We start from the raw sequence: 25136 nt of genomic DNA, 5'->3' as shown, positions 1-25136 counted from the left end.
GAAAGTGTTGCTGGGGAGAGGGACGTCTGGGGCGCTTTGCTTGGCCTGCTGCCCCCATGACCACGCTTCAGATAGGTGGATGAAGGTGGATTGATGGATGGACATTGCTGCTGAGTTTTTTAAATATAAGCCGAGTGCCATCTAGTTCCATTATATTGGAGAGACGGCAGACATCTCTACAGCTGATTTCTTCAACACGCAGCAACTCACACCTAAAAAAAATCTAGGCTGATAAACAGCACTACAGGTAAGAGGAAAAATATGTATTTTTGATTTTTGGGGTGAACTGTCCCTTTAAACCCAGCATGGTCACATAAGAGAACTGGATCAGCCTTTATTACCTGTCACTAATAAGTCAGTGCTCATGTCCCTGTAGGAATGATGACTCAGTTTGTGCAGTGATCTGATTGGTCAGTGGCCGGGCTGTTGGCAGGGTTTTATCTTATCCAGAACAGGTTACCATGGTGATTCACCTCAATTATATGTGAGCCCTGTTGTGATTCGTCGTGCGCCTTGTGTTCACCAAATCTCTACTTCCGACAAACAGCCACATGCAGGACACATCACGGTTGGTAATTTTCATTTTATTATAAAAAACAGTATTTGAGTCCACAGTTTGTGTTTCCTTTGTACAGTAAAAAATATTAAATTAAACTCCCAAAGTTCTTAGCAGAAAGATAAAGAGGATGGAGTTTGAGGGGAGGGGGAGCAACTTCCCCCTGAGGAAGAGGAAGAGGAGGAGGGGGAGGGAATTTAAAGTCCGAGGGGAGCAGCAAAGGGGACGAGGCAGAAAGAGACGGAGAGCGACTGCTCCTATCTCCTCCTTTCACCTCATTTCTGTGCAACACAGTTCATTTGGATCAAAATCCTCTGTTTAACTCCAAACAGCGGAATCCTAAAAACACTAAAAGGAGCCCACCCCACCCATTTGTTTTTCACATCCCAGCCCATGTACTCAAAATGTTTCAGGCACACAGGTATGCACCCCCCCTCCCCAAGCCTCCACTGCTCCATATTAAGTGTCTTTAAAGGAAGGAGTGCACACACATTCGAGGGAGAGGGCTTGCATGTTTGCGAGGGAAGAGTCCCTTCCAGCATGACCGATGTCCAATACAGAAGCTGGCCGGGACGTCACAATATGTCCGTTCAACATGTCAAACTCACAGCAGACCCTCAACCACTGCAATAAAACACTGACATGTAATTATTCCCACCTGGACAGACCCAACTAAAGAAAGTGAAATGAAATCTCCACTAACCCCCCGTCATAACAGTCAATAACAAAAATATATTTCTATACGAATTGTAGCAGTCTCAGGGTACATAACACCCCCACCCCGCCCCCCTGAAAAGAAAACAATAAATAAAGCAAACCCAAACATTAAAAAAAAAAAGAAGATATGCATCATGTTTGGATTTACATTAATAATAATCCACATCACTCTGCAGAACAGAAACAGACTGAATGATGGGGAAACTGATAAAAAAGTTCTTTGCATTAAATCATTTCCTCTTTAATTCTCGACCACTTTAAAATCTTAAAAACATTTCTTAAAAAAGGCAAGTACTCCTATATACCCCCCCCAAAACCCCGAAAATATCACCTTTCTTGTATTCAGCAAGAGGTGGAGGTGAGGGGAGCGGCGCGAGAGAAACCACCCACCCCCCTTTGTCCACAATTGGCAAAAAAATATATTAACAGCAATAACTTACAATTCATTTATTCTAATTTATTTAATGACTGCTTGATTTATTGTTCATCTCCCATAGGAAGTTCAGTTCAATGCATCTTTATTGAAAACATTTTAAATAACATTTAATAATAGTATAAAAAAGAAAGGCTAAGTAATAACAATAACACTGTCCTGGGTGAGTGCAGTTTGTGCGAAGAATCACAGAGCGTCTCAGCTCAGCTTGACACGTTTAGTAGAATTCCTACATGATGTCTAAAGGGTTGTGATTCATGTTCTGGCCCAGCGGGTCCTGACTGTTGCCCCCCGGCCCGTGTAGACCAGCCATGCCGCTCAGCTGTGAGAGCATGGCGCTCTGGTCCGACCCAAACTGCTCCATAGAGTTCTGTTGCTGCTGCTGGGCCGTTGGCTGTTGCTGAGGGACCACCATGCCCGGGTGGTGCTGGTTCAGGTGGCCTGGGTGTGGCGAACCTGTCTGCATCTGGGGGGAGATGTGATGTGGGGAGGGCTGAGGCTGCATGCGCGGAGATGGGCTGGAGTGTGGCGGCTGGGACTGAGGTCTGGGTGAAGGCTGTGGGGATCGCACCTGGTTGGCTAGCGATGTGGACAGCGCCTGGCCCTGCAGGTGTTGGTGTGGATGGGGGGACTGGGCCATCTGCTGCGGCTGCTGAGGGCTCATGGGATTGCTGTGTTGGGCCGGTGACCCCCCGGGGCCCAGATGTTGCTGCTGCTGGAGCATCCTCTGATGGATGGCCTGTTGGAGCAGAGCCTGAGACGATGAAGGTGGGGGGCCACTTTGATTGGGCTGAGGGCCCTGAGGTGGCTGCTGAGGACCTCCTCCACCTGGCCCTGTGTCGCCCCCTGGCAGGCCAGCCATGGCATTCTGCTGCTGCATCTGGAGGTGGTGCTGGTGCTGGAGCCTCTGCTGGAGTGCAGCTGTGGCCTGCTGCTGGGCCACTGACCCCGGGTAACCCTGCCCTTGCTGGCCTGGGGGACCACCAGGCTGCTGAGGGCCAAGAGGCGGACCTCCAGGTGGTCCCTGTCCCACTGCAGGAGGCTGCATCCCAGGCTGTCCCATGTAGCCCTGCCCCTGTGGAGGCTGTGGCTGCTGGAACTGACCATGATTCACCCCCATCTGCTGTTGCTGCTGCTGCTGTTGTTGTTGCTGCTGCTGCTGCTGCTGCTGCTGGAGATGTCGTCTCATGAGCAGCTCTCTGAACTGGGGACTGTTGAGATTCCCCATCTGGGGCCCCTGTCCCTGCATACCTCTGCCTCCCCCTTGCTGCTGCTGTTGTTGCTGCTGCTGCTGGAGAGCTGCCACTTGCTGTTGTTGTAAACTGCTGAGCATCGGCCTCGGCTGCTGCTGTAACTGTTGCTGCTGCAGCTGTTGTTGCTGCTGTACTTGCTGTAGTTGGGCCATGGTGGCCATGTTGACATTTGTCCCTCCCTGACCTCCCATGTGCATCCCCGGCTGGCCGCCGCCTGCAGCATTCATGTTCACCTGTGGGACCCCTCCTGCCATGACATTCCCAACAGGACCCCCTGTGGGACCAGGACCTCCAGGGACACCACCTGGTCCCCCGGGGCCCCCCTGACCCCCCTTGTATTTTGAGGCCCTCTGCTTGATAAAAGCAGCCATGAGCTGTGGGTTTGACCGCAAGATGTTGAGGACCTGCTGTTGCTGGAGTGGTGAGCTCGGCGAGCGGAGAGTCCGTAACAGCTCCTGAAGGGCTGCCTGGGGGATGTTCCCACCAGCAATACCAGCTCCTGGGATACCAGCAGCTCCAGGGACAGCTCCCCCTGGGATGCCTCCACCAGCACCTTGCTGCTGCTGCTGTGCCATATTCATCAAGGCAGCATGGCCCTGAGCTTGTTGGTGCTGCTGCTGCTGCTGTTGTTGCTGCTGCTGCTGTTGAGCTGCCATCATGGCTGGATGGCCCAATTGGTTCATCATAGCTTGTCTCTGCTGAGGGGGCATCCCCTGGCCCGCCCACTGCTGTTGCTGCTGTTGAGGGTTTTGAAGTGGAGCACCCATCCTCTGCTGCTGAAGCTGTACCTGAGGGGGCAGCTGGCCCTGCGGCAGGTTACCCTGCTGAGGGGGTTGCTGCATGGGCCCACCAGCACCAACCATCATCCCTGGCGGAGCACCTTGTTGTTGATCCATGTGTGCCCGAGCAGCTGCCACTGCTGCTTGGGTCTGTGGTGGCATACCCTGGTTGCCAACCATCCCTACTCCCCCTGGGTGCCCCATGCTCATCTGCTGACCCTGACCCTGCTGATGGTGAGGGTGAGGAGGCATCAAGCCCGCAGCTGCCTGGGCTGCTTGTCTCAGAGCCAACTTCCTCTGAGCGTCGGCTACCTGTTGGATCTTCATGGCAATTTCTACTGCTGCCGGTGGAGGGCCAGACAGAGGCTGCTGCTGCTGCTGTTGAAGGGAAGGCTGGCCCTGGGGTTGGCTGGGTGGTTGTTGGCCCCCAACATTTCCAGGCATGACAGCGCCACCAGGCTGCTGCTGCTGGGGAGGTGTTGCGGAGCCAAGGACAGGTTTGCCCTGGGACTGATGGAGTGGGGAGGAGCCCGGGGGTCTGCTGGCATATGGAGGCAAATTGTTGGGATGCTGTTGGAGCTGTTGAGGGTTGGTCCCTGCTCCACTTTGCTGCTGCTGCTGGACCTGAGGAAGCATCTGCTGCTGATGTTGGGGAGAGCTCATTATCCCCCCAGTCCCGCCTCCTCCACCTGGCATCTGCTGGAACTGATGGTGTAGCGGATGTTGAGGAGGCATGCCACTTTGTGGAGGCATCCCACCTGGTGGCTGTTGCTGCTGTACTCCAGGTCCAGGGCCCATTCCCTGCTGCGTGACCGGAGGCATTGTCTGAGTTGGTGTCTGGGGTGTTGGAGGCTGGGTTCCACCAGAAGTTGGGGTGCTGGGTGCTGTTGTACCATTGTTCCCTGGTGACGGAAGTCCTACGACAGGTCCTCCTGGTGGCCCTCCGGCTGCCTGCCCCACCCTCTGCATGCTGGCCATCCTCCTCCTCAGCATCTGCGCCTGCTGGAGCCTGTGCTGCAGCTGCTGCTGCCGGAGCTTTTGCTTGATGTTCAGACAGAACGGGACGGGACATTTGTTCTCCTGACAGTGTTTGGCATGGTAACAACACAGAGCAATGAGCTGCTTGCAGATCGGACAGCCGCCATTTGTTTTGCGCTTGCAGCCTTTTGTGTGCTGAACAACGCGCTTCATCTTCTGGCAGGACGGCAGGGAGCAGTTGGCGTTGCGGCACTGGCATGCGTGGACCAGCGATTGGATGCAGCGCTGGATGCTGAGGCGGCGAGAGTCTCCAGGGCTCTGGGTAGCTGCTGCCGCCTGGTTGTTGCTGTCGTCGTCCAGTCCAAGCCCCAGCTTATCCATCTTGTGCTCATGACCTTTAGTGTTGTAGCAGGTGATGCACAAGTCATAGTCCTGGAGAAGGAAGGGGAAAAAGAGAGATGGGAAGATCAATATGAGTGAAGTACTGGATTGATTAGTACATGTTTATACTTTACAGTGAAACTAACTACCGTCAGTGTTCTGCACATTGTACATTCACTACATTTTGCACAGTCCTTCAAAACGGCTTTATCCTTCATCTTACCAGCACCCACACCAACTCAGCCTTTTTGCAATATTTTGGTGTTGTATAATCTCTATAAACAGATGTCTGCACATGAATGCAGAGTCTGTAGGCAACAGGACAACATTTTGGTATCAGAGGCGCTCTGGTTTCTGTTTCTAGTCTGAGTGGTAACGACCAATCACATTTGAGAGGGCTCAAGCAAAAGAGGCAAAACAAATTGGCCAAAATGCAATCTCGCAATCATCTGCTATTTGCTGATAATTTGACAGATATCTGTTTCATCTCTCAACTCCATTCTTGTGTCTCAAGTTGCTGATCGGACTGTTAACAATGACCGGTGCACGGAAGAGGAAGTCTTGGCCTGAATATTTGTTAACCAAATTTCCTCTAGCTACACCATAACCCCAAAATATTGGCTGCCCCCAAAAGCTAACCACTGTCAGACCAATAGGAATGAGTCTTCATAACCATGATCTTGCCTTGATTTTTCAAAATTGTATCTGGTAATGCTAAGGATAAATATACCAGTCAAAAGAGTTATTGTTTGGGCTAGCAGGTGTCACACAGCTAGTTGGAAGACAGTGAGGAGTCGTGTCTCAAGTCAAGACTCTGGGGTGAGCCCAGGGCAGCTACTAACTCCATACGTACTGAAGGTTGCACAAGGCTTTCTACGCTGTCCCCGACTCAAAGGTCACAGAGGAGCTGGCAGCGACAATGACAGCAGTACAATGGAATAAGCTGTTTCAAATTGGATTGGAGGGTAAAAACACATCTGTTAAACCACCAGACTTCTGTTGTCTCCTTTCAGTTAAAACCTCCGATCTTATTTATTCAGCAGACACTTCACCAGAGGCAAAAAAACAGAGAATCTGTAATCTGAAATTTTTTTCTCGTAGCTCGTAACTCTGCTGGAAACAAAGAAAATAGATGGGAGAAAAAATTTGTGCAGGTCAACGGGACAGCAAAAGTGTCCCAGTGCCACTTTGGGGCCATGTTCACACTGTGGCACTGTTAAACAGCCACAGATTTGTCCGATAACCGTACATGCAGCACAATGTGATCATGGCTGTACAGCCTTTTAAAATATCCAATCTCAAAAAGGAAAACATTTTTTCTTGTCACCACTAAAACTTTAAATCCAAAGGGAGAGGTTGATCGAAAAAAGCAAGATTTAGGTCTCGATCCTCACCTCGCAGACGGTGCAGTGGAACCGTGTCTCCACGTGGTGTTTACACTCATTGCAGGTGTAGACGAAGCGGTCCTGGCTCTGGTTGTGCAGCTCCACCAACATACACATGGAGCTCCACTTGGACCTCCTGAGAGAGCTGAACTCCAGGTGCTTGTCCCGGGCCAGAGTCAGGAAGGCGTCGCGGCCATCCATCAGGTCACAGGCCATGAGGGGGTCAGGGTCAGTGATGGGGGGCAGCGAGTTGGCAGTGGGACCAGCAATAAGGCGGATGACGAAGAAGACCTGGAATTAAAAGGGGAGAGGATCAGCTGTAAGAGGTGTGATTCAGGACCTGATCGTACACATAGGCTGTCATGAAATTTGATATTAGATCAATACAGACATTCAAGAATAGACATAAAATTACAACCTTAACCCTCCAGTGCAACAGCTTGATGTACTCTCAAGAGGTGCTACAATAAGATTCCTTAATTCTCACTTTCCCATGTATGAATATACCATTGTCTTTTCTTGTTCATTGTAGTTGAGTCTTTCTTAGGATGCTTTCAGACCTAGAGTCGTCTTGCTTTGGTCCGAATCAGGGACTGTAGTTCCAAGTGTAGCAGTGTTTAATTGCCTAGAGTTGGCTCGTGTTCTCACAGCAGCATTTACAAGCGGACCAGATCAAATGCCTTGTGTGAGAAAGCTGCTCTTGATTGGTCAGAATGTCCATGTGGGAAAAATCCAGGAAGTAAAGCAAACGTTGAAGAAGAGTACACTTGCAAGATAAATGTGACACTTTCTAATGTCACAATGGAGGGACAACTACGCAGGTTGATTTTAGCGCTGCTCATCGTGGACTATATTGCTGTTATTGTTCATTTTAGTCAAACCATACAGTTTTCTTGATGGAGCTGTGATCCACCAACCAGTACTTACTTTAGTGAGAAATCTTAATTTTTTAAACAGTTTGCCTCTCATTCCCACGGTCTCGTCCCACTAAAACACTGCAGCTAACTGACTAGTAGGATGTTGAGGCGACAAAATCAAACATTTAAAGTTGGTACACAAATACAGTTTGTCTCTATGGATTATATTGATGCTGAATTGACAAGAACACCTTTTATAGAGTCATGTGTTTTTGCGGACACATAAGGAATAGTTAATATGTAATTCTTAAAGGGAGTTTGGCGTAATATTTTACACCACAAGAAGGGTGGGAAATATCTGAAAAGGAATCTAGTTGTAGCTTTGCAAATAGTGACCCTGCAAGATCCCCAGTCTTTGCAAAATCTTATTCTGTGCGCCTAAAAACTCACATTGTCTTTACACTTTAGTCTTTTCAACGTCTTAAAGAGTACGGTAGGCATCAGCATCAGTTGCTCTAAATCTATTAAAATAATATTAATAATGGCTGAAGGCTCTAGAACCCATGGTAATAGAGCAGGGAGACGGTGATGTGAGCTGGATTGCAGAAGAGTATCTAAGGTCAGACAGGTATCAAGGGGCTTGATTATGGGGAGCCATAAAGGTGAGGAGCAGAATCTTATAATCGATGTGATATTCAACAGGAAACCAGTGAAGATGCTGGAGAACAGGAGTGATATGATCTATGGAGGGGGTTTATCATCAGTGGAATGGTGTGATACTGGTGGCAGGGATGTGTATTGTGCTGCTGCTGGAAACAGCTGCCTGCTGACGTTGGTAACAGCTGTGAAAATGAGTCAAAATGCTGAAATAATGGGCGATAAAACCAAAACAATGAGCTGAAAGATGACAAAGCCCTTTGTAGAGCTGAGGGGAACTGCAGAGATGGTGGTAATTCTCTGTGGGTTACATACAAGTCGTCATGTGATCCATTTTTAAGATAAAACTATAGATTACAGCCACTTAATTCAGTATTTGTCTGCTGTCAGTACGGTGGGGTGAAGGACATTGTTTTTACTAAGCTCAGTTGTTGCCAAAGTATAAGATGTACCTACTCTACAACATTTTAAAACAGCAGCAGTGACGGATGCTAAAATTTTAATGATCTGCATCCACAGAGTAGAGTTAGCATGACAACTCTGAAGACAAGTCAGCGTAATGTTCTTGTAATTATGCCATGTAATCCAATAAAAGAGTAAGCAGCTAATCAAATTTGACTTGCATACCTCCTTGTGTTTCTCCATGGTGGCGTAGAGTTTCTGGGAAAGGTCGTTGGAAACGTTGGGCATCCCTGGTTTCTTCTTATTGGCTCGGCTCATGCTGCTCTTGTTCTTGCTTGTCTTTTTATTGTTCTTCTTTTTGGCGTTCTTGCTGTCTCCTTTTGTGACCTGTAAATGTTTTAATGTGAGTTTCACTGTATCTGCATGGCACTGCTGTGACAAACAAAAACATTTTGTGACAGGAATGAGCCTGAGAGTGAGGACTACATGTGGACCCTTAGTCTACTCACATCTGTGCTCTCATTGGAGGTGCTGTTCTCCTCCCTCTTCCTCTCCTCCTCCTCCTGCTCCAGCTCCTTGATACTCTCCTCCAGCACGTTGGGCCAGAAGTCGCCCTCAAAGTACGGCAGCTCCTTGGCACTGGTCAGCCGGTCCTCTGTTGCCTGCTTGAAGATGTCCTGAGGGATAAAGGGATAAGTGTTCAAGTGCTTGTAATGCCTTTAATGTCCTTATTTGCTTTTTCAACATCTCTCCAGGTTCAGAGCTTACTCTCGACCGTGGAAAACAGCAGTTGAGAACATCTCACCACATTTCATATCACATGATCTTTATCAGCAGATGGAGTTTTCTCAGTTGTCACGGAATTTTAGATATCAAATTTAAATTTTTCTGATTTAAAAGCTGGAGTGTGGGACTTTTACATATGAATGAACGTCTGTTATATTCAAGCCTTTGCCGAACAAATTCACAAAATGCTGATTAAGCCCCACGCTGCCAGGAGAAGCTCTCTGTGTTTCGCAGGATACCAGCATTGTGTTGTTTGGTGTCTGTTGTGACTTTCCTGAGCTGGTGCACCAGGAGTAGTGTGTTTTACATCAGCCAGAGCTAATGTGGGCAGTAAGGGGGGTGAAACCATAGCAACAGAGCAGCAACTGGGAGTACGATGAAGGCTATGGTGGAAAATCCTAATAAGTGTCTTCGGCCCTGATCACTGGACACAGATTTGTGGAATTGTTTTTAATGAGAATGAAGTTTTTTTTTCTTGCGGTGTTGTGTTGCGACACGCCTTGCGTTTCTGCGCTTTGGGCACCTGGCGCCATCTCTTTTCCCATTGTCCAATCAGATGATTTGAGAGGCGGGCCTTCTGTGGTAGTCACGACAACAACATTACAATTGGTGGAGAAACTGGTGGTAGCAGTTGCTGGATACCCAGAGCTATACAGCCCGACGACGGACAGCAGGTTGTCAAACTGCCCCCGAGTCATCCTAAAATACGCCTGGAAACGTCCATGATGGAGGAGAAGCTCCTGGACCAACTGGTGGTACTCCCCATGATCCAGCCTCTTTTTTAGGGTCTCATGTACCCACACAGATCTCTGTTTATCTGCTGACAGCCTCTCACCCTCAACCAGAGCTACAGCAAGTACCCTCTGCCTCAACGTTTTAGCAACTACACACTGATTACTGTCAAATAACTAAAATAAATAAAATGGTAGACTGATTACACGGGAAGGTTAGGGTAAGAAAGGGAGTCCGCCTGATTCACTGCCGGCTAGAGCTCTGATTCTCTGACAGAGCCCGATTGGACCTGGCATGACCTGCCTGGATTGGGCTGCGTGGGGCTATAATTTCTCATAATCCCCCCTGGACTTGAATGTGGTCGGGTTTTTGCCAGTTTATCATTGGGTTTAAATTTTTAAATGAAATTATTAGTTCTCATGCATAATTGGCAGGAGTTTTAATGGACTGAATCAAGAGGGAAAGAGGGGGAAAGACAGTGTTTGCCTCCACCGCCGTATATGTGCTTAACATGCAGAACAGTGATCATCGTCAGTGCACTGCATCGCTGAGGACTGTCGTGCAGACTAGATGCACCGAGGGGCACAGCCCACTCTGCTGAACCTGTTCAGCATGAGACGACAGACTATCGAAATAAAGAAGAAAAAGAGAAGTGGCATGAAAAAACATGTCAACCATTAGCCTGTAAAAGGCCCGAAAAAATGTTTATAATCAATAAAAAATATTAAAATTAAAGAAATAAATACATAATAAAATAAAATAAAACTCAGGTTCATTACCAGGCTCAGGCTCAAAGCTGCTGCCATGGGTCTGGCTTGCACAGTTTCAAGGTCGGGCCTGATTTTTTTTGGGGCTCGATCAGGGCTCTGCTGCCAGCTAGGTGTCATCTCTTCTGTGGGGCACTTTGTATTTTTCATTGCCAATATCATACAATAGAATAAAACAGAATAGAATAAAAAGAGTTCACCAAAGTTGAACTCCACGCGATGCAAAGACGTAAATTTGCTTTGCCAGCGGAAGCAAACGTTTTATTTGCTCCTTGTTTGCAATGAATGGAAGGTAAAGGAATTGTTATGCAATGTTAATTTCGCTCATATGATGGGTGGCCGTGCCCGAAAGGTCTACAAAATAAAGTGATCAACTGCAGGCAGCTCACCTACAGGCAGACATTATAAACACGCCTCAACAGTGTTTGTGTAATTACGCTCACTGCAAGAGGGAGGCACTAAAGTCCCACACCACAGCTTTCATAAAAAGACATTTAACATCTACATGCAGCATAATCAGAAGCTCCAGAACAGCTTATTTATTGTGGTGAGACTGTTTTCTCAAAGAATACAGTATTAGCAGAATGGGATCATCTGTTTTAAGGCAAACCTGAGAGTGAATCAAGAAAGAAAGCCTGACGTTTGGGTCTATGGATGAGTCAGTGTCTCTGGGCCTGCCTGTTTTATGCAGTGATGAATGCATTACCTCACGCTGTTGGCACAAAGACTAATCAGAAAACATGTCTCACCTTGTAATCATGGACGATGCGCTCGGCAACAGCCTTGTCCAGCATCTTTTTGTACCACTCCTGCAGCCGTTTTGGCTTGGGGATCTTCTGGTCCGCTGGGTGACAATGGAAGATGTAATCATCCCCTTCACTGGGTGGACAGGCCCAGATATGACCCGTTGTATACCTGACACAGACGGTGTATTCATTAGCAGAGAAGTAAATTGATTTCCTTTTATTCCATCTGCCTGCTCATTTTCATGCACTGAAAGCGGTCTGCAGCAGCGCCTGGAACACAAAGCCTAATGACACACTTTTAAGTGCATAATAAGCTCATATTTTAACGCCTGTGTGGCTGTAATGCTCAAGTTTTCATTTAAAGAAATCACATAACTGATTTCAGCTGCTCAGTTAGGGTCTGCTGCAGGTATTATTTTACAAGACAGTCGAAACTCTTCTCTTACCCCTGCCTCCTGACATACTCCAGGTAGCCGATCAGGATCTCGTGGTAGACGGCAGTTCTGAGGATTCGAGGTTGGAAGAAGTGCACGCTGTCTAGGTAAGAGATGTACACCCGTCTCTGGTTGGGATGCGGGCAGTCCGAGCCGTACTCTTGAACGTGCATGCCGAAAAAACACACATCTGCTCCGTCGATGTCCTCAAATGCAAACAAGGCTTTCATCCTGTATGGGAAGGACTCAGACATCTCTCCATTGTCAACGAACCTGGAGGGGAAAAAGAGATGCCAGGGTGAGGAACACAGCCTCATCATCATCATCATCATCAGCTCTTTACTTCTGTGTCTTTACCATAATGTTTCCAGTGATTCCCCTGGGATATTTTCAAGCAGCAGTGCTAAATTGTGAGTTTAATTTTGCACCACTGTCATTACTTTACATGTAATAAAATGCTTCCCATATGCTGTTACAAACACTCCTGCACCTGGGGACGGATGTAACATTTGACATTTAGTGTTTGGATCAATATCAAGACTTGTTCATTACTTGTGAAAACAACTGATGACTTTCAACAAGTAGAACACAGATACCACAGTTACCTACATAAAAACTATATCCCAACGGTTAAGAGGTGTTTGGGTTATGACATCAAAACCTAAAGTTGTTACAACTGCCTCTGGTCTCACTTAATAAACCCTGCGTTTCCAGTAGCAGAGATGAAAAGAGCTGGTATACATAAAGATGCCATGTTGGCTGTGTGGGCACGATACAGGACAAAGCAAAGCTACATAAACCACTATCAGCAAACAGAACTGTGTATTGCAACCTCTACAGAAGGATTTAGTGTTTATGTGTGGTGGTGTGACAGTAGCCCTTTTTAATTAGGAGTTGTGCAAATTTGCAGGAAAGCCCAATCAGTCTTTTTTCAGCATTGGCAGTATAAAAACAAAATCGGGGAGTGCAGCAAAATGCCGCCTACCTACTTTTGTTTATACAGAATGTGCCTTTTTCGGGGCAATGGGGGGCGTGAGCAAGTAACAAAACGTGTAGCTCAGCGTGTGACGTAAACAGTGACGTGGGAGGGAAGCCGCGGCTGGTCAGTCCTTCGGCGATTCTCTCGTAAGTCGGCCCGTTCTTCACCGTCCCCGTCATCTGACGGTTAATGGCCTCTTCGTTTGCGAGGACAAGGAGGGCGCGCAATTCCTTGTCTCCCCAGTTGCTCATCTTTACAGTGTCTGTCAGGTTTGTGTTTCCCTCTTGCTACTAGCTGCTCGCTAATTCCTGCTATCAGCTGTTTCCTGTTTATCCACCGCCAGTGGCTCGCATGTGTGGCGTCATCAACAGCTCCTCCCACAAGTCTTCAGCAGCCCCTCCCGTTGCAGAAGGCCGCCTCATTCTTTTTAAACCAAAAACGTTCCGCCAATATGACTACCCTACGAGGCGGAAAATTGGGCACCTCGGATCAACTCGCCATGTGGCTCTGTGTGTCTAAACGCTCGCAGCTTGCCGGCAAAGCAGCCCAACATTCGCTGAAAATCTGGCAGTGTAAAAGGGGCTAGTGTCTGCACTTGGGACAGGCAGATGCTGGATGTCAGGTTAGCAGTAAACCCCGCATGAAACAGTAAATGTTAAGCGTGAGCTACAGTTTTTCAGAACCATCAGACCAGTGAAGCCATTTTAGCACCATGTGAAAAAAAAAATTCTTGTGTGTTTTGTGTCATCTGATCAGCTCTACTGATCCATACAGATTGGTGGGCATTCGATCGGAGCACCCTTATCTGAGGGTGTTCGATATATAATCCTTGCTAGGGCCCTGAATCTGGACCACACCACCTTACAGTGCAATGCTTTAAATATGAGAGTCATAATTGGCTGGTTCGAATTGAGACGATGACGACTTCTCGAGTTGTAGTGTTGAATGTTGAAGGGAGTGGGTAACAGAAGAGATGCAAGCGTGTAACCAGTGACTGGAATGTTTAAATTAACACATTACAGTCTTTAAACACGTCTGTGCCACAAAACTACATCAACTATAATAAGTAAAAATGCTGCAACATTTGTTTTGACTGGTCTTGAAATCTGGCGCGGACGTCTTTGGGGCAACTATGAAACTTTTTGATCACATGAAAAATCACACTTTTATCTATAGTTATCAGGATTTTTGAGAAATGAGGAAACTGCTGCATTGAGTTTATTAAACGTTTTCTACATTAAATATATTTCACTCTGCATGTGTGTGCGTACCTGTGATATTGAAGTTATTATGAGATCATGGATGCCAAACACTTGATTGTGCTCCTTGCAGTTTCTAAGATACAGACATTTTCTTATCCTACTATATTTAGTCTTTGGGCACACCGGACCACTAGAGAAATATGAGCTATAGAAAGATATGGAAGAACAGCAGTCCCAGGTGCCCAAAGTCTGAACATTTGCTGTATCTCAGCAACTGTTTGACCACTTCTGATAATTTCTCCAGATTTGGCTTTAGGCGAGCCAAGACAACACTTCCAAAAGGAAATTAAAAATTTCCGTTGCAGGCACAAATGGGTTAACTGAGTATCAGCCAGGACTCAGGACAAAACCACAGCACAGAATGGACTTAGCAAATTTAGTGTGGGATGTGCTTTAACTGTTGGCATTTTGTGGAAAACGCCAGCTGGTGAGATTTCCCAAACGGATTATGAAGTGGCATTAATACTATATTAACTAGACAACACACAAACTTTACTGTGCTGCTGTAGCAGTGGGTGGTCTAACATTCATCAGCAGGCTGTCGTACTAAAATCCGTTTGTTGCCTCCGAGATAAAAACGTTTCCCACTGTGCATTTATGCTCCACCAGTGTTCACAATATTTCCCACACTTTAGTAAACAAACTCTAAATTCAGTTACTTGTTACAGACTTGCCTGTTACGTGCTCTACTGTGCACCGTGGCCAACCAGCTGTTGCCTAGCAACAACACATTGCACATTTTGTTTTTGCATAGCTGTGGAGGAACTGCCGTTTGGAAACTGGTCTTGGAGAAGAGATGCCCCTCGCGCTGCTCCTCGCCCTCGTCTGATCACAGCCATCGATGGTCAGTGCAAACTGTGAACTAACTGCAGCTCGATGCAGCCTCTTGTGGGTGTAACCTGAGTCCTTTATTATCCTCATCATCACTATCAAACCAAATTCAGCCTGATGTCTGATCCGCACCTGATGGTGACTGACTCTCCATCACTGCTATGCACAGCTCTAATTAATTACTGCAACGTAATCTGATCTCGTTATCAGTGTGGTTACTAGACAGTGGTTTTAATAATGTTGTGTGATGCACCGCTTGTTTATCTTAAAGCTCATTAAGCATATTATTATATTTAACAAAAACATAATACTCTCTTCTGTTAGCGAAGGTGCCCCTTAAACTAAACCCTAAACTTTCAGGGACACATAGGCCTCTTCTCATTTCTCTTTTTTGTGCCTCTTCATCACCTGCCTGTGACTGAAAATCAATAGCCGTGCAGAGTCTTGCAAGATGTCTCAATTATGAAAAGGTATCTCAAGGAGAAAAGAGGCTGGCCGGAGGAGTTACGGGTGCTCAGGTGTATCCTCTGCGGCACCTGTGACGTATTAAGGAGGCGTAACACGCGGCTGGAACATACAAACCATGACTCTAGAAATGTCAATTGTTCCTTTTATAATCTTTGGTTGTATTAGTTGTTTAAAATTTTCAAATGTGCGATGAACACTGTTACGCTCATCTGACAGAGATCATACAATATAGTGGTATGCTATAACAAAACAATGGACAGATAACGCAGCTGTGCTGCACGTCATATGTAACTGACAGCGCTTTCAAATGACGGCTGTTGCCTTGACTCCTCTCCTCATGTCTCTTCCTTGCTTCCTCTGCTTGCATCTCAGGTGGGAGGGACTCAGACGCGAGGAAAGGAGTCGAGGATGTACAAACTAAGAAATGATAAGTGAGGGTACTGTAGAGAAGTGCAGTATTGAAGAAGCTGTACGAAGAGTTTCCTCTGTCGCTGTAGATTCTTTTACTCTGTTGCCAGCGTTTTTATCTTTGATGACTGTGATCATCGAGATTATTTCACTTCACACACCTGCTCAGTGTATCAGTGTTCAGCTTGTGTGTTTTTTTTTCATGATACAACACGCTGTGGTGAATGATAAAGCCCATATTTGCAATATGTTTGTCTAATTTTGTATCTGTAATAAAACAACCACAGACAGGATTCTGTTTTAAATACTGCAGTGATTTGAATGCTTGTTCATGCACATGTTTGTCAATCTCCACTACAACACTGTGGAAAACCCTGTGGTTTATTTTCTAAAATAAAATGACGATAGGATAACTTTGCCAATTGTCCATTTGGTTTGCCATCACGTTCAGTGTTTTGCTGCACTGATGAGCGATATGTACAAATATCAAAGTTAATCAACGAGCCATCTTTCGCAGCGGTGAAATATGACCTCCTACCTGGACTTCATGCCCGGCTTGACCTCGACCACCTTGTCTGACACGTGGACCACACGGATGGTGACATCACCAGAATCAGGGAGGTTCTGCCGCTTGATGAAGTCGTTGACTCGCGTCTCCAAATAGCTCCCCAACTTGGTCTGAGGAAGTCCTGTAGAAGACAAAACAGAGGATGAAGAATGAGAGGTGGAATACAGAGAGAGGTGGGAACAGACCGAGAGATAGGAACCGTATGTGTCCAAGCTCGCTTCACTTGTAGCTATAGCCAATTTACCACCCTGAACTTATTCCTGAGTGTTTTCAACAGCTGAGGGACAAAATCTGTGTCTAACTACATAGAATACATGAAAAGATTTTCCTCAATTAACAGGATGCATCTGCTTGGTTTAATTTGTAAAAGTGCGAAAGTGTTAAAACAAAATGTTGTGGTTTCACAGGGGTGACGTGCTGCCAGGCCCAGTGACCTTATGGAGTCTCTGCTGGTTGTCTGGCAAACTCACGCTGACAAGACTTATTTAATATAAGTAAATATTGTCGCACAGACACGAGAGTGGTGGTAGTATACATCTGCTTCAGTCGAAAGTACACTGACTGAGGCTTCATCCACACAAATATGTTTTCATTTTAAAACAGTGTTTTAGCACGGTTTCAGAAATAATCTCCATCCATACTAACATGCCTCAAACACATCAAATGACCATTCCTGTACACTGGACATGTGTGCACTGGAGTTAACAGGAACTAGACTGTTGACTCTGTGGTTGGCTGCTTAAAAAAACATACAGAGGAAGAACGAAAATAACGAAAAAGTAAGACCAGAAATTTCTTTGTTTGGGCCATTGACGAGGTGGAACGGTTACTGTTAGGAGGAGCCCTGACACACAGAGCTGATAGTCGGCCTTTGATGAGCGTCTGTCGTCCTAGTTTTTGCAGCGTGTCCCACACCACTGGCACTCGTCGGCCCTTGTTGGCTTTTTTTTTTTTTGGCTTATTCAGCATGTTGAAATCAGCATCTGAGACAGCAAAGCCCATCGGTGAATGAGATCCTATTGGTAGTTTCGTGTGAGATCAAAACACACTTGTTTTTTGAGGTAAAAATACTTTTTAGCCACGGAGCTCTTTGACAGAAACAGGCATGGGCTCGTGCACAGTAGATATACTCTGTTCTTTCAGCATCAGGTTGTGTTGTTCAAGTGCAAACTGGCTAATTAGCATCTTAAATCTGTTCTGACAGCCCTCTGGTTTCCCTTTTCGAATGACAAATTCAGCCGACCGCCACCTGCTGGTATGGAGAGTTATATCCTCTCACACAGGTGCAGAACGTATGTGGTAGCTGGCCGTGGCTAAAGTCTTTGCGGTGTGTTCAAGCGCAACTTTGTGGCAGAGACACAAATGATGTGAGGTGATGCAACAGATGGCCTTTGTTGCCACTAGTTCTTAGATGTCAGTTTGGTGTGTCTGGGCTTTCACACGTGAGTAAGGTGGTCACGACGGTGGAAAACTCAGATTGGGAGTTGTTGCAAAGCAAATATGTATGCGTACAAATTATAGCTGAACCGGGAGCGTTATCCATCACCAGAGGACGCCATGGCAATGGGAAAGGACTAATGTTACCTACACAAGAAGGTTTAAAGCACTAGGGCTATGTAGACCCAGCTATAATGTTTTGGCTTGACATCACTGAACATCACTGTTTTCAAACTAAAACAGGGTCAGCAGCATTTTCAAAAGTCGGGAGTAGTGTGGACACTAGGCATAAATGTAGCAAAAGTTATGTGTTTTAAAAAGAAAACATGCTAGTGTGGATGTAGCCTGATCTTGGTCCCCCAAAAAGGGATTATAGTGTTAGAAAGTGGAATGATACAATGATACAAAGACGATCAAATTAGGGGTACAATGATACAGTGAAACCGCTGTTAGATAGCAGCAGAGTTCATGTTCTGAAATGTTGGTGTTTAGGCAAAAGGAAAAAGGGATGAAAACACAATGACAAAGTCTGGATGAAGGAAAGGAAGCAGGCAAGGTCATAAAACACAGACATGAAATGAGCCAGAAGCTCGGCACTTACTTTTGGCTGCGTATTTGTTCTCTTTTCGCGTCTTGTTGGCCTTCTTGAGGCAGTTGTCACACACAAAGCTGTGGTTGAGGAGGAAGTAAACAACAAATGGTTAAATTTGTAGCTTGCCACCAGCTCTGTCACAATCAGCACCGATGACAGTGATTAAGTGGCTTTAATCAAGAGATGACTTGGTCTTTCATGTCCGTCTTCCTTTCTTTAAACAGCTTTAATGACTCTGAAGTTGCTCACGTCTTTTAATTACAAACAGACCACACATGAAGGCAGATCAAACTCAGAGGAATGAGAGCCTCTCACTCTGCACTCGAGCTGCAGGACTTTGTTTGTGTGAGTATCTGCTGCCGCCACATTGGCAGACATTTTCTGTCCTGAGGCTCCGACATATTCTCAGTTTGTACCTCAAAGTTGGAACTGTGTATTCTTTGACAATTTGTTTACAACAGCACATCTACAGCTAGATGAAAATGTGTATTCATGTGTTTGTTAGGCCAAATTAATTTTCCAGTCACGCAGCAGAATGTACAGAGTGTGCGTATGATAGCTGGCTCACCCCGACGGCCATATGGTATCATTATGCAGGACGCAGATCTGGTGCATTTTACGACCGCAGTCAATACATTCCACAAGTCTGAGCAGAGAGAGAACAGGAGACAAAAGACAGACACAATATCCAAAGTTAGTAAGGCAACGTGCCACGGGTTACAGAGACACTTTGTTTGTTCCTCTGAAGGAGCTGCAGAGCTGCTAAATGAGTACGTTTAGCAAATAAGGACAGTTATGATATCTAAAGTTATTATTCAGATATAATCACTTAACATTGATACATAAGCACCAAATTCAAGTGGCTTAACTAAAAATAAAATCCATAATCATGATGCAATTTAATCTAAATACACAAAAACAGTGGCTTTACATTATCACAGAGAAGGTGTGTAATAATTATAAATGAGAGTTGATTAGTTAAAAGAAGGGGACGTACAACTCAGGGTCGAGTGTGTCGTTCTTCTTTCGTTGGAACTGGTCTTTGTTGATGGACCTGCGGAAAACACCGGACAATAAAACACTGAGACACAACACAGTAGTCCCTGCTGTGTGCAGAAATATCCTCAAATCAGAAAAGGCGTACAGAAATTCAAAATGTGACCACTAGCTTCAAATTTCAACACTACCTATCATACTGAGTTGTACACATCACACAGTTACTGTAAGAATGTAATGTGAAATACTGACAGAATTATGACATATGACAAGATGAAACAACCCAATAAGAAAAGAGGCTCTGAAATTTCCTTCATAGCATATCTAAATATCATCGTAACCTTTATCAATTGGGTTTATATAATGTTACAGAGCATGAGGTGATGTCATTAAATGTCATATTTTGTCCAAACAACAACCCAAAGACATTTAATTTACAATGACTATGTTTACATGCAAACTAATGTTACTGTTATTCCAAATATGACAGTATTCTGAATTGGATATGGGTCACATGAACAGCATATTCCATTGTCTCTGTTGTCAATTAGGGTTTTTACCGCAGTTAGTAACACACAGCCTCCTGTCTTCTTGACAATAAGCTTTGTGCATTGTACACATACCAACTAACCAACTGTTTTGAAGGCTGGGGTCGAGATGCACACCCAAAAGCGAAGCCCATATCTCTGGTCTTACGGAGAAACACACCTACTTTTAAACGTTATGAAAGACTTGGATCAACATGTCCTTGGACAAATATCGCAATGCCGACCTTTTCAAGAAGGGGGTTGAAGGAATTAAAAAGGAAGGCTGTGTTCGCATGGTTTAACATGTCCACCATCAGTGGTGAACTTATAAAACATCTTATAATGACGCCACATGTTAGGGCATGTTAATCTGAGTATGCATAGCTGCTTGTAAATGGGAATATTAGTGAAATATTCATTTTCATAAACAGCTTAGTAGGGGTATTGTCTTTTTTTAAGTAAAAATAAAACAATTTTGGGGCATGTAAGCATAGTCATCGATGTTAAACAGGAAAAAGCAGCAAATCTTTCTCACATTGGAGAAGCTGGAACCAGGTAATGTTTGGCACTGACTTAAAAAGATGGCTGAACCAGATACCAGATAGTTGCCAATGAATGCAATTAATTGACAAGAAGATCAAAGATCCCAAAGTTTCCAAAAACACTGAAAATCTAAGGCTGAACTTTGGGAAAATGATGCACAAGATGTCCACTGTTTAATATTTCTGTTTCATGGAGTGGTGCAGCCACAAAACAGTGTATGAGGTAAAACATTTCACTCAGTGTAAACACCACGTAGCTTCAATGAGCAACTAGAATAAGCCAATACAGGCTGGATATGTGATTCTGTCAGACACTGTAATGTGGTACAGTACTTTAATGTGACTCTTATTGACTCGTTTTGTTATTTTCTTAGACACTAATATTTATAGCTAAGCAATCAGCTGGCTAATGTTTACCTTTAATCATTAACCTACATTTGTATAATTTAATTAACTCCATGTGGGCTCTTGGCTGCTAGCATACATCACATACCTGAGGCTGATGGAGCAACAAGAGATGAACTATGAGCTAGGCGGTCAAAAACTGCATTTCTCTGCCTGTATGTTTCAAAAGTTGCTCATGTTTCCACCCTCACATGCAAAAAAGTTCAAATGAGTATTGTCAGCATCGACTCTAGTGAAGTGGAGCCAGACGTTTGATCGTTTACTTCTTGTCCACCACCGCTGTCACTTAGAGCAGGGTGTGTGTGTGTATGTGTGAGAGAGTGGTCAGGGGGAGCTGCCCCCCAACTTCTTGCACATACAACAGGCTCCACTTGGGAATAGCAAAAATGCATCATAGACGAATGTGTGTTGGTGAGATAACAGGAGCAAGATCATGTTTATGTAGCCTGAATAAATAGGAAATCTATTTTTTAAGTTTCTCTAATTTCTCAATGCCGAGATCTAATCCTGTAATCTTGATCTGGAGCTTATCAATGCTACGATCTGTGATAATTTCGTGCCCCTCCCCTCTGTGGAATGATTTTTATAACCTTAAAGCTACATAAAGTTAAAATGAGAGGGTAAAACAGGATGTAAAAGGGTTAACCTTAAATTCATGCTTGTAAACAGCTTTTTTGGGAGTAGATATCCCAAAAAATGAGTTTATAACAGCTGGTTACATTCAATCTTTGATGCTTCCAACACCAGAATTGCATAACTGCTCATCTGGGCAAGCATCACATGAGAACCTCAAATTTCTGATGAGAGAGCTGTTTTCTGCTGCGTGTGAGAGGAAGGCGGGAGTGTAATGGTACTCACGTCTGAGGCTGGGAGGGGTCGTCCCCCAAGGAAACGCTCTCGCCCTGGATTTCGTTGAAACACTTCTCGCAGAAGTGGTACCTGTCAGCAAGAAGCCCATATTTTGGTGAACTACACCGTTCGTCATCAGCACAGCCAATCACAGAGAGGGCACGAAGAAGCAGCCGCCAATCAGGGCAGGGCAGGACAGGCCAGGGGGCGGACACACAGGAGGAGGCAGAGGGCAAGGTAGGTCGTCGCCAGGAGGAAGCAGCCAATCGTGATGCAGGGTTTTTGTGTGGGCGGGTGTTTTGATTTTGCGCGTAAATTTTTGGAGTGGATGATTGGTCACACCAAAACAGGCCAATGCAGACATCACAAGCGTTAAAAAAGGAGGGAGAGAAGGGGAGAAGGGAAAGGGAGGGGGGGAGGGAGATGGGGAGGTCAAAATGAATATTAAAAAAGCGTGAAATAAATCGTTACAGGTCAGACGGAGACAATGGAGGGGACAGAGAGGGAGAGGGGGGACATGGAGGAGGGAGGGACGGACAGGATGTGAACAACAACCAACAGAGGACAGAGAGCCAAGGCAAAGCAAAGATTAGCGTCAGACGTCCAGTGGTAAACAACAACAACATTACAGCAACATGAGAGACCACTAGGAGCTGTGGAGGAGGAGGGGGGTGAGGATACGAGTCGTCTCCCAACATGAAAGGGTGGATGAGGAAAAAATAAAGCAACAGAGACCCATCATCCTTTCAGTTCATTTATAAAGTGGGACCCTTTCTTCTGGTGGTGAGAATGGATAACCCCCTCCCCCTTTATTTATTTACTTATGCGAGTAAATATCAGAAGATGCAAGCCGTCATGTGTTGTGCATGTAAATTTACTCAGTGGGAAACAATGGTGCAACAAATAAAGAATAACTGCAGAAGAAGACAGGAGCCCACTTTATGAATGAGAACATAATGAAAATTAAAACGGTGAACTGTGAAGATGGAGGATGGTGCCAGGGTAACCATTTGAAGCCAAATTAAAACTCATCTGTGATTGCACTGATTGCATGTAGGCAATATAATCAATGTGCAAAATACAACAAGACACAAAACAAGTTGATCTCATTGGCTGCACGATCACAGCAACATGTCTAAATGTCCATAAGACGTCCTTAAGGGTATTTATTTATCTGTGACGTGTGTGTGTGCTTGTGCTCCAATGTGTCGAAAGCCCTTACCTGTTCTGGTAGCTAAAATAAGCAGCGTCACGTTGGATGGTGCATAATTGTTTTCCATAGCAGCATAGAGTTTGGGGGGAAAACTCGTACTGCAACAACAAAGAGAAAAAACGAAAAGGTTGTTTGCGGTTATCTGAGGAAAACAGTTTTCACACAAGCACACCATACTTGGATCCACAAAAAAAAAGAACTCATAGCTCACAGCACGCCCGTATGTTTGCATTACTTTTCTGACTCATTTATGTGGTCACACTGAGCCTAAACCACACCTCAATTTTACCTCTTTGGGGAAATACTTATATGTTGGTGGAGAGACGGTGCAGATAAAAAGATCGATACCACCCTCATTATTGTTAACACTACAGGCCGCCGCTTAGCTTAGCATAAATACTACGAACAAAGAGAAGCAGGTAGTCTGGCCCTGAAATAAAAGCCCACAGTCGGCCGTCAATGAGAATGTGTTGGCCTCTTCTTTGCGGTGTGTCCTTCACCGTTGGCCCTCAACAGCCCTTGTTGGCCCTTTTTACAGCTGATTCAGCATATTGAATCAGTGTTAAAGACTGCAGAGCCTGTCGGTGAATGAAAGTTTTCTGATTTGAGTTCAGCTCGGTGTACAGGAAGAGAAACTGAAGTGAGGAAAGTAAACAAAGAGCTAAAGCCAAGAGAGAGTGAGATAAAAACAAACTTGTTACATAAGGTCAAATTATTTTTCTTTATCCACTGAGCTGTTTAGCTGCAACAGTCTGTGATGGTTTGTGTCATTCAGGGCTCCAGACTGCAACCAAATGGTGGCATTTCGTGACCATTTTTGGAGTCAGCGCAAGTATAATTTACAATTACTTGCTCGTGTGACCCGCAAATATGCAGGCGTTTCTTTTTTCATGTTGTAAAACAAGGGAACGGGTCTGCCAGTGTAGGCTAATGTGTGTGAGGGGGGGAAAGTCCGGGAGTGAGTGATAAGTTAACTGCGAGGATCACGCCATCTACACTCATCAGTAGGCTCGTTCGAGATGAACTGCACCTCGCCTGGAAAATGGATGAGAGCAGGCGACAGCAGCAAGCGGCTGATAGACAGCCCTGGAGACCGTTTTACTCGTTGCCGTCATATTCATGTCATGTAAGTTGATGAATAGTGCTGACTCATCTGTTCTGTAAATTATGTCTGACTATGAGGTTACTATTGTCAGAGGAATTCTTCCTTGCCGTTCGTATGAAAAGTACAAACAAGGAATGGGGGACATTTTTCACCTTTAAGCTGGCAGCAGAGGTAGTACCAGCACCAAATCATCATCTGTGTAAAAAGTGTAAGACGGCAAGACAGGACCATGGATGTGTCAGGTGTGATGATTTCACAACATGTTATGTGTGCAACACACCATTGGGAGATTTAAAAAGCAGTTAGCGGCTAACTCAAAGAAGAACAGCAACCAAAAATGTCCAAAAATTGCAACGATTATGAGGTCCGGGAGCTCTTTACCCTCCGGATTCAGCCATCATATAACAGGGATGGTAAATGATTGTTATTGCCGTGTTATGCCATTGTTGTTGTTTAACAAGTGCTGCCAACGTGTATGTTATATGTCACACTAGATATAACATGTTAATTAGTGCTTAGTGGATTTTGCTGTGTAGCTGTCATTATGCTAAGCTAAGCTAACCGGCTGTAGCTTTACATTTACTGAACATATGAGGGTGGTATCAAATTCTCCTCTAGCTCTCCACCTGAAAGCAAATACAGATATTTCTTTATACCCTACTACTGATCATAAATTAGCTAAATAACAAAAGACAAGCAAAATGTCTTCACTAAAGGAAATATTCCTCATTTGGGACCAAATGTGTTTACAAAAGCAAAAGCACACGCTCCTGCCTTACCTTCCTCCCACAACAGTATCCCAGGCCCTGCATGACAGGATCGATCTCCGCCTCAAACACCTCAGCCAGCTTGGAGCAGTACTTGTACACGCGGGACGTCTTGCGGTTGTACAGCCAGGCGTTGTTGAACATCAGCCAGATATCCTCGACGTACTGCCAAGGCTCTTGGTACTGTCCCGTGTCCAGCTTCCGCTTGATGGTCGACAGATCCATGGGGTTCTTCACAATGTCAAAGTAGTCCTGATTTGGGACGGGCGCCATCCGGATTCAAGTGGCAGGTTGAGGTTTAGTTGAGATGGGTCGGCGGACAGT

The 25136-nt window shown here is 45.3% G+C and overlaps 1 protein-coding gene across 7 annotated transcripts in view; it reads right to left on the bottom strand.

Annotated features, from left to right (window-relative positions):
* Positions 1 to 563: 563 nt before the first annotated feature.
* ep300b (E1A binding protein p300 b) overlaps positions 564 to 25136 on the bottom strand; it is a 48869-nt gene continuing 24296 nt past the window's right edge. For 4 of the 7 annotated variants that reach the window (XM_050068270.1, XM_050068273.1, XM_050068271.1 and 1 more), the window contains exons 18-30: positions 24825 to 25064; positions 22950 to 23038; positions 21737 to 21847; positions 19406 to 19462; positions 18977 to 19054; positions 18418 to 18485; positions 16350 to 16500; positions 11876 to 12136; positions 11433 to 11598; positions 8908 to 9075; positions 8624 to 8785; positions 6492 to 6773; positions 564 to 5148 (exon numbers count right to left, since the gene is read on the bottom strand). In XM_050068270.1, the coding sequence (XP_049924227.1) occupies positions 1936 to 5148; positions 6492 to 6773; positions 8624 to 8785; positions 8908 to 9075; positions 11433 to 11598; positions 11876 to 12136; positions 16350 to 16500; positions 18418 to 18485; positions 18977 to 19054; positions 19406 to 19462; positions 21737 to 21847; positions 22950 to 23038; positions 24825 to 25064 (5046 nt within the window). In that variant the 3' untranslated portion in view covers positions 564 to 1935. The remainder of the gene's footprint in view (positions 5149 to 6491; positions 6774 to 8623; positions 8786 to 8907; positions 9076 to 11432; positions 11599 to 11875; positions 12137 to 16349; positions 16501 to 18417; positions 18486 to 18976; positions 19055 to 19405; positions 19463 to 21736; positions 21848 to 22949; positions 23039 to 24824; positions 25065 to 25136) is intronic. The other 3 variants (XM_050068272.1, XM_050068274.1, XM_050068276.1) reach the window with 1 other exon arrangement.

The sequence above is a fragment of the Epinephelus moara genome, chromosome 18, assembly GCF_006386435.1.
Source record: "Epinephelus moara isolate mb chromosome 18, YSFRI_EMoa_1.0, whole genome shotgun sequence".
Classification (NCBI taxonomy): Eukaryota; Metazoa; Chordata; class Actinopteri; order Perciformes; family Serranidae; genus Epinephelus; species Epinephelus moara.
The sequence above is the reverse complement of the archived record's forward strand: the minus strand, read 5'-3'. Positions and strand labels throughout refer to the sequence as shown.